The sequence below is a fragment of the Lissotriton helveticus genome, chromosome 1_2, assembly GCF_964261635.1.
Source record: "Lissotriton helveticus chromosome 1_2, aLisHel1.1, whole genome shotgun sequence".
NCBI lineage: Eukaryota > Metazoa > Chordata > Amphibia > Caudata > Salamandridae > Lissotriton > Lissotriton helveticus.
Window position 1 is genome coordinate 368,541,646 of NC_136058.1, and position 12,955 is coordinate 368,554,600.

At 47.2% G+C, this 12,955-nt stretch overlaps 1 protein-coding gene across 1 annotated transcript in view; it reads right to left on the minus strand.

Annotated features, from left to right (window-relative positions):
• Positions 1-12,553, minus strand: part of LOC144803927 (uncharacterized) — a 139,506-nt gene extending 126,953 nt beyond the window's left edge. Inside the window, exons 1-3 of the mRNA XM_078671885.1 lie at positions 9,848-12,553; positions 4,172-4,233; positions 605-756 (exon numbers count right to left, since the gene is read on the minus strand). Of these exons, the coding sequence (XP_078528011.1) occupies positions 605-756; positions 4,172-4,233; positions 9,848-12,553 (2,920 nt within the window). The remainder of the gene's footprint in view (positions 1-604; positions 757-4,171; positions 4,234-9,847) is intronic.
• Between the last annotated feature and the right edge of the window lie 402 nt (positions 12,554-12,955).

Genomic DNA, 12,955 nt, shown 5'->3' on the forward strand with positions numbered 1-12,955 from the left:
CCAGGCTATAAATCACCCGCACCGCGGCTCAATTTCCGCCGCGGTGAAAGGGTTAAAAGACCTTTATTGACCACGTTAAGAGTAACACAGCCGGGTGCCTACATCCCCTCGGGACGGCACAGCAATATGCAGGGAATAGTAATTTTTACCCCTACACTATCCAACACTTACCCTACTGTCGCACTCACTGGAGTGGGAATAGTAATTTTTACCCCTACAATATCCCACACTTACCCTACTGTCGCACTCACTGGAGTGAGAATAGTAATTTTTACCCCTACACTATCCAACACTTACCTCAAAAGTAGTATGCGTTGTAATGGTATGTGTTGCAATAGTATGTGTTGTAATGGAATGCATTGTAAAGATAGTTTCTAGAAATGTGTTGTAATGGCATGCGTTGTAAAGGTAGATGCAATGTAAAACCTGTGTTGTAGAGGCATGAGTTATATTGTTTGCGTTGTAACGTCATATTTTCGGCCAGAGGTACCTTCACACGTGTCATTATGTTAGAGTTTACCGCTCCTCGCCGTAGATATGAATCCTGACTAGACAGAACAGGAAACTGTCTTTCAGTCATTGGCTAATGAACATGGTCACTCACCACCGACTGTGATGTCCCTCAGTATTAATTCTCCCAGAATCTGCAAGGGGCTGTTAGGAGAAGACACAGCTGCCATGAAGGCGTTGAAGATGTCCTGGTCGGTGGCGCTGGGGTCTATCATCAACAACATTAGGATGTTCACGGAGCCGGGCCTGTGAGAAGAAAGAGTGCACAAGTAAAAGTCAGGATTGGGCACCAGGAAGAAAAATTGTGAAGTGAGGGAAGAGGGGATTTAAAGACAAGACCACAGCTTCCACAAGAGAGGACAGTAAAAGATTAAATGAGATCCTTACTAAGTTCTACCATCGAGATGAAAGGAAAGGAGCCTGCAAATGAACAGACATCAGCTTCCACATGGAGGACAGAGGAAGGGAGCCTGTAAAAGGGACCTCCAGCTGTCAAAAGTGAAGAGAGAGGCTGGGAGCCTGTGAAGAAGAGACATCAGCTTCAAACAGCGATGAGAGAGGAGACAGGATGGGAGCCTATAAAGAAGAGACATCAACTTACACCTGTGAGGAGAGAGGATGGAGCCTATACAGAAGAGACATCAGCTTCCACCAGTGAGAAGAGCGGATGGGAGCCTGTAAAGAAGAGACATCAGCTTCCACCAATGAGGAGAGATGATAGGAGCCTGTAAAGAACAGACCTCAGCTTCCACATGTGAGGGAGCAAGGATGGGAGTCTGTAAAGAATAGACCCCAGCTTCCACCACTAAGGAGAAAGGAAAAGGGATCTGTAAATAGAACCCTCCAGTTTCCACATGGAGGGGAGAGGAAGAGAGCCTGTAAATAAGAGACATCAGATTCCACCTGTAAGGAGAGAGGATGGGAGACGGTAAAGAAGAGACATCAGCTTTCATCACTGAGAAGAGAAGAAAGAGCTTGTAAAGAGGAGACCTTTGCTTCCATCAGTGAGCAGAGAAGAAAACAGCCCGTAGAGAGGAGGCCACAACTTCCACATTGAGTAGAGAAGAAGGGAGCCTGTATAGAAGAGAAATCAGCTTCCACTTGTGAGTAGAGAGGAAAGAGCCGTTAAATAAGAGACCCCAGCATCAGAAATTAGAGAGGAAAAGGGATTCTGTAAATGAAAAACTCCACTTCCACGTGGAGGAGAGAGGATGGGAGCCAGTAAAGAAGAGAAATCAGCTTCCACCTGTGAGGAGAGAGGGTGGGAGCCGGTAAATAAGAGACATCAGCTTTCACCGGTGAGGAGAGAAGATGGGAGCCTGTAAAGAAGAGACATCAGCTTCCATCACTGAGAAGAAAGGAAAGGGCTTGTAAGGAAGAAGGAAGGAAGAAGATGAGGGCCAATCTCCCATGAGGGTGGAGAGAGGGATGGAGCCTGTGAAGAAGAGACATCAGCTTCCACCAGTGAAGAGAGAGGATGGGAGCCTGTAATGAAGATGTCAGACTCCATTTGGGGTAGAAAGGAAGGGATTCTGTAAAGAAGAGACATCAGCTTCCACCAGTGAGGAGAGAGGAAGGGAGGCTATAAAGAAGAGGCATCAGCTTCCATCACTGAGAAGAAAGGAAAGGGCTTGTAAGGAAGAAGGAAGGAAGAAGATGAGGGCCAATCTCCCATGAGGGTGGAGAGAGGGATGGAGCCTGTGAAGAAGAGACATCAGCTTCCACCAGTGAAGAGAGAGGATGGGAGCCTGTAATGAAGATGTCAGACTCCATTTGGGGTAGAAAGGAAGGGATTCTGTAAAGAAGAGACATCAGCTTCCACCAGTGAGGAGAGAGGAAGGGAGGCTATAAAGAAGAGGCATCAGCTTCCATCACTGAGAAGAAAGGAAAGGGCTTGTAAGGAAGAAGGAAGGAAGAAGATGAGGGCCAATCTCCCATGAGGGTGGAGAGAGGGATGGAGCCTGTGAAGAAGAGACATCAGCTTCCACCAGTGAAGAGAGAGGATGGGAGCCTGTAATGAAGATGTCAGACTCCATTTGGGGTAGAAAGGAAGGGAGTCTGTAAAGAAGAGACATCAGCTTCCACCAGTGAGGAGAGAGGAAGGGAGGCTATAAAGAAGAGGCATCAGCTTCCATCACTGAGAAGAAAGGAAAGGGCTTGTAAGGAAGAAGGAAGGAAGAAGATGAGGGCCAATCTCCCATGAGGGTGGAGAGAGGGATGGAGCCTGTGAAGAAGAGACATCAGCTTCCACCAGTGAAGAGAGAGGATGGGAGCCTGTAATGAAGATGTCAGACTCCATTTGGGGTAGAAAGGAAGGGAGTCTATAAAGAAGATACATCAGCTTCCACCAGTGAGGAGAGAGGAAGGGAGGCTATAAAGAAGAGGCATCAGCTTCCACTTGTGAGGAGAAAGGATGGGAGCCTGTAAAGAAGAAAAACTCAGCTTCCACCTGTTATGAGAAAGGATGGGAGCCTGTAAAGAAGAGACATCAGCTTCAACCAGTGATGCGAGAGGAGTGTAGAACATAAGATCACAGCTGCCACCAGTGATTAGAGAGAAAGGACCTTCTGAGGTGAGGCCCCAGACTCCGCCATGAGTAGAGAGGGAGAAAGCCTGTAAAGTTAAGACGTCCAACTTCCAGACTGAGAAGAAAAGAAAGAGCCTGTAAAGAGGAGTCCCCAGCTTCAATCACTGAGAAGAGAAGAAAGAGCTTGTAAAGAGGAGACCTCTACTTCAATCAGTGACCAGAGAAGAAAACAGCCTGTCTAGATGAGACCGCAGCTTTCACCATGAGTAGAGAGCAAGTCAGCCTATAGGGAGAAGACCCCAGCTTCCCACAGTGCACTGAGAAGAGAGAAGAGCAGCCTGTAAAGATGAGACCTCCAAATTCCATCACTGGGAAGAAATGAAAGAGCCTGTAAAGAAGAGAACCCAGCTTCCATCAGGGAGCAGAGAAGAAAGCAACTTGTAAAGATGAGGCCGTAACTTCCACCGTGAGTAGAGAGGAAGAAGCCTGTAAAGAAGAGACTCCAGCTTCCACCAGTGAGGAGAAAGGATGGGAGCCTGTAAAGAAGGAAAAATCAGTTTCCACCTGTGAGGAGAAAGGATGGGAGCCTGTAAAGAAGAATAACTCAGCTTCTGCCTGTTAGGAGAAAGGAAGGGAGCCTGTAAAGAAGAGATCTGAGCTTCCATCACTGATAAGAAAGGAAAGAGCCTGTAAAGAGGAGAACCCAGCTTCCATCAGTGAGCAGAGAAGAAAGCAACCTGTAACAATAAGGCAGCAGTTTCCACCATGAGTGGAGTGAAGGAGCCTGTAAAGATGAGACATCAGTTTCCATCACTAACAGACCAGGCAGCCTGTAGAGAGAAGACCACTGCTTTCAGCAGTGTACTGAGTAGAAAGGAGGGAAGAGCCTTCCTTTCACAAAAGGAATAGAGGAAGGTAGAAGATGAGGGCCAAGCTTCCATGAGTGTGGAGAGAAGAATGAGCCTGTGAAAAAAAGACCTCAACTTCCACCTTGACCAGCTCCCATGAGTGTGGAGTGAGGGGTGGAGCCTGTGAAGAAGAGATCACAACTTCCACCAGTATGAAGTGAGGAATGCAGAAGATAACACAGGAGTTAATTTCACTTTTCTACAGAATAAGATTTGAGGCTCTTACCAAAGTTCCACCTGAGTGGTGGAGACGCAGGAATACGAGACTTTCTTAAATATTTTTGTCACCTGTTGGTCACAAGCACATTGAGTGAGCATCAGTTCATTTACTGAGATGGGATAGAGAGGAGAAACAAGAAGAAAAGGGATAAGAGGAGTAGTGTGAACAGGAGAGAGATTGAGAGATTAAGGAAAGACAAGAGGAGAAGAGGTGGGAGGAGTGGGTAATGGAGAGAAAGTAGTGTGAGGAGGATGATAGGTTGGTGTGGGAGGAGAGACCTTGAGGACAGAGTAAGAGGGGATTATATATAATGGGGCAAGAGAGGTGAGCTGAACATGAAGAAAGAAGAGAAGCACAGAGGGGGAGAAGAGAGATAGGGAGGTATGGGAGGAACGACCTTGAGGATAGAGTAAAAGGGGAGAATATATACTGTGACAATAGAGGTGAGCTGAACATAAAGAATGAAGAGAAGCACAGCGGGATAGATAAGGAGGTATGGGAGGAGAAACCTTGATGACAGAATAAGAGGGGTGAATATATACTGGGACAATAGAGGTGAGCTGAACATGAAGAAAGAAAAGGAGCACAGAGTGAGGAGATGAGATAGAGAGGTGTGGGAGTAGATATCTCGAGGAGAGAGTAAGAGGGGATAATATATACTGGGACAATAGGGATGAGCTGAACCTGAAGAAAGCCAGTCGGGCTGAGACACAGTGACACCTAGCAAGCAGTGAAAGGTAAGCGGTGGTGTAATGCAACACTCAAGGGGTCTCTTTAACTCTTCAATGGGGACCCATTCGGCCCAAGGAGAATGATGATTGGTGAGATATGCGTGACTCAGGGGCCCCTCACCACATTCTGTAGGAGGGCACTACTGTCATTTTGCATTATACCACTGGGTGGAAAGTTGTATCGAACCGCGGTGTCCCCAGCGGACACACGCATTTCCTTTAAAAAACAATGCCGGGTGCTATTGCTTACCTTTACACTGTGTTTGAAGTATTTCTGTTATACAGAAATTGCCTAGTCGGCAGCGCATACAGAAGTCATTAAAGAAAGTGGGAAAGTAAGGAAAGCGTCAATTGGGAAACTAAATCAAACAAAGAAGCCCTAGCAAAACCAACAGGTCGTTCCTTCGGGACCTACTGGATTTGCCAATGGCTTTTAGCCATGCTGCAAAGCATAGTTAAAGAATAAAAAGAAAACATTTGATATGGTCATTTGGTAGGCATGTGAGCACCAGCAAAATAATGCAGGCGCCATTGAAATTATAAGCGCTGAATAGTCCCGTCCATGTGCGGGGATCCCGGTACAGTTCTTTTAAAGTCATATCTACTCCGCCTTTCTTCGGAAAGGCCAGGAAACATATGTGAAAGACATCTTGACAAACACAACACAAAAAGTGTTCTTTTAAAAACATTCTTGAAAAACACTTTTTGCTTCTCTTTAACATAAGCTAAGGAATAATTCATAGCAGTGTAGCCTGGATGGGCTGCAGCATTGAAACAATGTAAACAGGACGCTGCACCTTTAAGGGCTGTCTGACCTTCAGTGTAGAGTGGGTGAAATTGGAGGAGTACCACTATGCTGACCGTTCTGTCTCACCCCAATTATTAAAACAGAAACCTCACATACCTTTGGTAAAACAACAAGTAACTCTATCTTTACATGCTAAAATGCATATATTCATCTCACAAAAGTGAAAATGAAAATACAGCAAGCAGTGAGTGAGGTGATGATTTTGGGGTCCTTCCTAACCTACGGAGAGAACCAAGCAGATGCCTTGAAGACAAAGAGCACATCCTGCTGAATGATTGGTGGTGGTCCCATCCTCCTAGGACCACCCCAAGCACAGTTATGGGCAAAAATACAATCCCAACCAAAGGTCTTGCAAAGCATTATGGGATAAGATTCTAGAGTGCACTGAATATTTTTACAGAAGGGAGGTGAGCTAAGAGTCGTGGAATAGCACCAAGAAATGGTAAGGCATGGGCGCGCCATATAAGGCAACCCAAATTATCTTGCAAGCGACAATGCATACATAAATACAATTTACAATTACAATTAGAAAAAAAAATGTTTTACAAGGGGACTTTAGTCAACAGGAATTTGGAATGGAGAAAATGAACATGTAGCTAACAATTATCACCATATAATGAGAATAACTTGCAAACAGACTTGTTTTTCTCAGCTAACAGGGGTACGTATTATTGTAAACCCATGAATATTGCATGAAAAGGAAAACTACAAGTCCCAGAATGCATTCGGCTGCTGGGTGAAAACTCGAAACAGATATCAGGAGTAGCACAAAACCTCCCGTTCCCCAGCATTCACTATCCTCCTGCCCAGTTTACACAAATGTGAAACATTGCCGCACATGTGTACACATGTTTTTTTTGGTTTCCATGACTTTCTGTTAACACTTCATGCTTGTAGAACAGAAGACAAAAGAGTGCAAATCTACACAGACCACAAAAAAAGTGAATATCTGTGACGGGGAAACAACCTTTACAACGCAACTTTTACAACACACTACCATTACAACGCAACATCCATTACAACACATGCAATTACAACGCAACCATTACAACGCATGACACTACATCACACCACTACAATGCATGTCATTACAATGCAGTCGTTACAACACATACCATTACAACGCATAACATTACCATCCAACACTTACCGTACTGTTGCACCCCCTGGAGTTAGAATAGTAATTTTACCCCTACACTATCCAACACTTACCCTACTGTTGCACTCCCTGGAGTTAGAATAGTAATTTTTACCTCTACACTATCCAACACTTACCCTACTGTTGCACCCCCTGGAGTTAGAATAGTAATTTTTACCCCTACACTATCCACTACTTACCAAACATGCAATGTAATGTTATGCGTTGTAATGGTATGCGTTGTAAAGGTATTATGCGTTGTAATGGAATGCGTTGTAAATGTAGTTTTTAAAATTTCGTTGTAATGGAGTGCATTGTAATGGATGTTGCATTGTACAAAATGCGTTGTAAAGGTATGTGTTGTAAAAGTGTGCGTTGTAACGTCGTACATCCTCTGTGATGACATCAGGTGAAAGTGTAGATCTGCATAGGCACACTAAGGACACACTCAGGTAAGTGGAAGCCTCTCTACTTGTTGCAAGTTTACAGCATTGCGATTTTGGAAAGCGTTGGTTTGTGGCCTGTACATGTAAAATGCTTTTAGATGAAAGAAACAGTTGCATTTTGCATTAAAGGGGTAAGAAGTGTTACATAAATGGAATTGCAATACAGTACTCATACCTTTTCCTGTGCCTGGCCCTTACATGCAGACATGAGTTAATATTTCAACTCTCTCTCTTCTCTTTCTGTTTGTCAGCATGTGACAGTCAGGACTGTGGGCAGGGCTGACTCTCCTCTGTGGATGGATAGATGGCAGCAGGCATCATCAAACACTAACTCCAGGATAAGGAAGGAGGCGTGACATGGCCTCTTTGATCTCCTGTTTCCAAGGTGGCTGGGATGCTGGACACTTGGCTCAGTGGTATTTTGATTGGCATTCAAGTGGCATAGTTACAGCATTCTATGCGTTCATTCTAAACGAATATGTTTCGGTTTCAAAAGGTATAAGGAGGTTCACCCAATTTCTAAGCATCCAATGTTTGACAATTAGTGATGAGGGATGTGGTGGGGGAACTGGTCAAGCAGCGAAGCGGGAGGGGTTTGGGGACCGTAACAGGTGCCCTCTGAAAACAGTCTCTGACATTTGATCTCAGTCTTTGAATGCTCAGCAAATGTCACAAGATAAAAACATGATTTACAGGTCTGTTTACAGAATCGAAGCGAGTGAAAACACAACTGCTCGTGCGAAGTGCTCAAAATCAAATAAAGAGTGGTTCCTAAAACAATTGCTAAATTGGTAACAGTGGATGGTTAGTAGTAATTGATCCATTCTCTAGGGGAGAGGTTAAACACCAGCATGACACATGCATGCCATGGACACATAGGGAGAAAGATTAGGAGAGTCCAGATGGAGCCAGAAATTTGGAAAGCTTATGGGTGAGTTGAAGCCGATAAAGTATATGCAACATGTCACTTCAAGACAGTGCATTCACTGTCTACAGCCAATACCTCAAGTGGAAGCACAGTGATATAAATTATCTGCCTAGAATCACACTATTTGGTCAAGTGAGGTAGCCCGGAAATATCCTAACTTTTCTTATTTCATATTGTGCCATTCAGCTACTAGATAGGTATCACTTTCCCCTCTCCTGTTTTACATCAAAGGTTAATGTTTTTTCCTTAATTTTTGGCACTTTAGCTTAAAGTGTGGGTGGCAGGTAGAAGCCTTGTAGAAGCTCGGATCGTTTTGGGCTCGAGGGTACAAGAGGACATCGAGCTGAGCCAGAGCCAGGCGTCTGGCTCGTGCCTTGCTCAAGCTTTAAGTTGCTCGCCCACCTCTAGTATTTAGCAATGAGTAATCAAATTTGAGTTTGGTATGTTTTTTTTTCACCTGAGTCTATTTTGTCATCTTTGGATTAATATTATCAGTAAAGTTGTAGCTTGACATTAAAACTTGATTTGGACATTCACATTATTTCTTTCTGCATTATTTCATTGCATGCTCCTCATTGCCTGCTTTTATGTGCATTTTTACAATGGCGACAGTCTGGCACATTACCACTGGCTTGGGCTTACAGTTTGGAATTTCATTTGCTTTAGACGTTAGGGGAAATAGACAATTGTGAAGGACAGATATTCTTTGCTGGTATCACCTGGATGGGGGCAGTGCACAAAGGGCCCCCTATCTGTGCTCTTTATAGAAGCAGACAGACACCTGGGAGATCAATCATTGGCTGCAGAGAGTGTCGATGTTGCACTTACCCTCCCTTGTGACTACAAAAGGGAGCACACATGTGCTGGAGCTTGGTGTCTGAGTCTAAAGTGGAGAGGGTTCTTGTGACCGGAAGAGGGTGAAGAAGAGGAAAAGAGATTGGAAGATATAATGCACTAATAGAAAGGTGGGCTGATCAATGCACTTAGCCAACACATAGTGAGGGCACAAGTGTGGTTGGGTAGAGAGGGAGAGTTAGTCAAGAGAAAAATAGATCAGGTGTGGACAGGCAAAGTGCAATGAGAGAATATTTGCGTACGGAGAAAGACAGGGAAAGGTAGATGAAATTGAGAACGTATGGGAGATTGGGATAATAAGAGGATAGAAGGACAGGGTGGGATTGGGACATTGAGGAGAGAAAGAAGGGAGGAGATTGGGAAACTAGGGGACAGATGGAGAGAGTATGGGAAACACCGGGTGATATAGAGAATTAGGAGACATAGAAAGAAATGGGGAGAGTGAGGTGAGCTAGAGAGGGTGTGGGGCTGAATAAGATAGTGAAGGAAGAAATGTAAGGAATATGAGGGAGATTGAGAGGGTAGAAGAGAGAGTATGATAGACTGACAGGAGAGACTAAGAGAGTATGGAGAGATTTGGAAAGTAGAGTGAAAGTGTAAAGAGAGTGAGAAAAAGGAATGAGTGCACTGCAGTGATATAAAAGGAAGGAAAAAGTGATAGCAGTGGGAGAAAGGTAAGCTAAAAAGAATGACTGATGGAGAGGGAATGAATAGAGGGACATTCTAGTAGTGGGAGGTTTATGACAGTAAACCAAATGGGAAAGAGAGGAGCCTACCTCCGGTTCTGTGATGTTCCTGATTCTCTGGAAATCTGAAGAGGTCTTATCTTTCATGCTTGGGGTATAATCTCGGTTGATAACTTTGAACTGCAGTCGGTGGCCTATAGCATCACTGCAAGACGGGGTTGCAGTTTGCTCAGAAGAAGCCATTGTGGTTGTGGTTGGTGCCAGTGACATTGTAGAGCTTCCGCCAGTCGCTGTTGTTGCCCTGGATTCAGATGTGGGCCATGAGGTGGCTGTGGTGGGTGCCTGTGAAGGTGTTGAGATCCCACCGGCCTCCAGTGTTGCACTGGATGCAGATGTGGGTTCTGTAGTAGCTGTGATGGGTGCCTCTGAAGGCGTCAAGCTCCTGCCGGCCCCCGTTGTTGCATTGGATGCAGATGTGGATTCTGGGGTGTCAGTGGAGAGTACCTGTGATGCCGTAGAGCCCCTGATGGCCCACGTTGTTGCACTGGACCCAGATGTGGGTCCCGAAGTGGTTGTGATGGGTATCTGTGACAACATTGAGCCCTCTCCAGTCCCCGTTGTTGCACTGGATACAGATATGGGTACAGATGTGGCTGCAGTAGGTGTGTGTGGTGGTATAGAGCTCCCACTGGCCCCGGTTGTTGCACTGGATGGAGATGTGGATCCTGAGGTGGCTAGAGAGGGTGTCTGTGATGGCACAAAGCTTGTCCCAGTCACTTTTGTTGCACTGGATGCAGATGTCGGTCCTGAGCTGGCTGTGGTGGGTGCCTGTGATGGTGATGAGCTTCCATCAGCTCCCGTTGTTGCACTGGATTCAGGTGTGGGTTCTGTAGTAGCTGTGATGGGTGCCTCTGAAGGTATCAAGCTCCCGCCAGCCCCTGTTGTTGCACTAGGTGCAGATGTGGGGTTTGAGGTAGCTGTGGTGGGTTCCTGTGATGCCGTAGAGACCCTGATGGCCCACGTTGTTGCACTGGACACATATGTGGGTCCTGAGGTGGTTGTGATAGGTGTCTGTGACAACACTGAGCTCTCTACAGTTCCCGTTGATGCACTGGATACAGATATGGTTTCTGATGTGGCTGCAGTAGGTGCCTGTGACGGTGTAGAGCTCCCGCTGGCCCCTGTTGTTGCACTGGATGGAGACGTGGATCCTGAGATAGCTGGAGAGGGTGCCTGTGATGGCATAATGCTTGTCCCAGTCACCTTTGTTGCACCGGATGCAGATGTGGGTCCTGAGCTGGCTGTGGTGGGTGCCTGTGATGGTGATGAGCTTCTACCAGCCCCCGTTGTTGCACTGGATTCAGGTGTGGGTTCTGTATTAGCTGTGATGGGTGCCTCTGAAGGCGTCAAGCTCCCGCCAGCCCCTGTTGTTGCACTAGGTGCAGATGTGGGGCTTGAGGTAGCTGTAGTGGGTGCCTGTGATGCCGTAGAGCCCCTGATGGCCCACGTTGTTGCACTGGACACAGATGTGGGTCCTGAAGTGGTTGTGATGGGTGTCTGTGACAACACTGAGCTCTCTCCAGTCCCCGTTGTTGCACTGGATACAGATATGGGCACTGATGAGACTGCAGTAGGTGCCTGTGACGGTGTAGAGCTCCCGCTGGCCCCTGTTGTTGCACTGGATGGAGATGTGGATCGGGAGGTGGCTGGAGAGGGTGCCTGTGATGGCACAGAGCTTGTCCCAGTCACCTTTGTTGCACCGGATGCAGATGTGGGTCCTGAGCTGGCTCTGGTGGGTGCATGTGATGGTGATGAGCTTCCACCAGCCCCCGTTGTTGCACTGGATGCAGGTGTGGGTTCTGGAGTAGCTGTGATGGGTGCCTCTGAAGGCGTCAAGCTCCCGCCAGCCCCTGTTGTTGCACTAGGTGCAGATGTGGGGCTTGAGGTAGCTGTGGTGGGTGCCTGTGATGGCGTAGAGCCCCTGATGGCCCAAGTTGTTGCACTGGACACATATGTGGGTCCTGAGGTGGTTGTGATAGGTGTCTGTGACAACACTGAGTTCTCTCCAGTGCCCGAGGTTGCACTGGATACAGAGATGGTTTCTGATGTGGCTTCAGGAGGTGCCTTTGACGATATAGAGCTCCCGCTGGTCCCTGTGGTTGCACTGGATGTAGATGTGGATCCTGAGGTAGCTGGAGGGGGTGCCTGTGATGGCATAAAGCTTGTCCCAGTCACCTTTGTTGCACCGGATGCAGATATGGGTCCTGAGCTGGCTGTGGTCGGTACCTGTGATGGTGATGAGCTTCCACCAGCCACGGCTGTTGAACTGGATGCAGGTGTGGGTTCTGTAGTAGCTGTGATGGGTGCCTCTGAAGTCACTCCAGTCCCCGTTGTTGCACTGGATACAAATATGGGTACTGATGTGGCTGCAGTAGGTGTCTGTGACGGTGTAGAGCTCCTGCTGGCCCCTGTTGTTGCACCTGATGCAGATGTGGATTCTGAGGTGGCGGTAGAGAGTACCTGTGATGACGTAGAGCTCGTCCCAGTCCCCACTGTAGCACCAGAGGCAGATGTGGGCCCTGAGGTGCCGGTTGTAGGTGCCTCTGATGGTGTAGAGCTTCCGCCAGCCCCCATTGTTACACTGGATGCAAATGTGGGTCCAGCGGTTACGGTGTTGGGTGCCTTTGATGCCAATGAGCTCCCACTGGCCCCGGTTGTTGCACTGGATGGAGATGTGGATCCTGAGCTGGCTGTGGTGGGTGCCTGTGATGGTGATGAGCTTCCACCAGCCCTCATTGTTGCACTGGATGCATGTGTGGGTTCTGTAGTAGCTGTGATGGGTGCCTCTGAAGGCGTCAAGCTCCCGCCAGCCCCTGTTGTTGCACTAGGTGCAGGTGTGGGGCTTGAGGTAGCTGTGGTGGGTGCCTGTGATGCCGTAGAGCCCCTGATGGCCCACGTTGTTGCACTGGACACAGATGTGGGTCGTGAAGTGGTTGTGATGGGTGTCTGTGACAACATTGAGCTCTCTCCAGTCCTCGTTGTTGCACTAGATACAGATATGGGTACTGATGTGGCTGCAGTAGGTGCCTGTGACGGTGTAGAGCTCCCGCTGGCCCCTGTTGTTGCACTGGATGGAGATGAGGATCCTGATGTGGCTGGAGAGGGTGCCTGTGATGGCACAAAGCTTGTCCCAGTCAC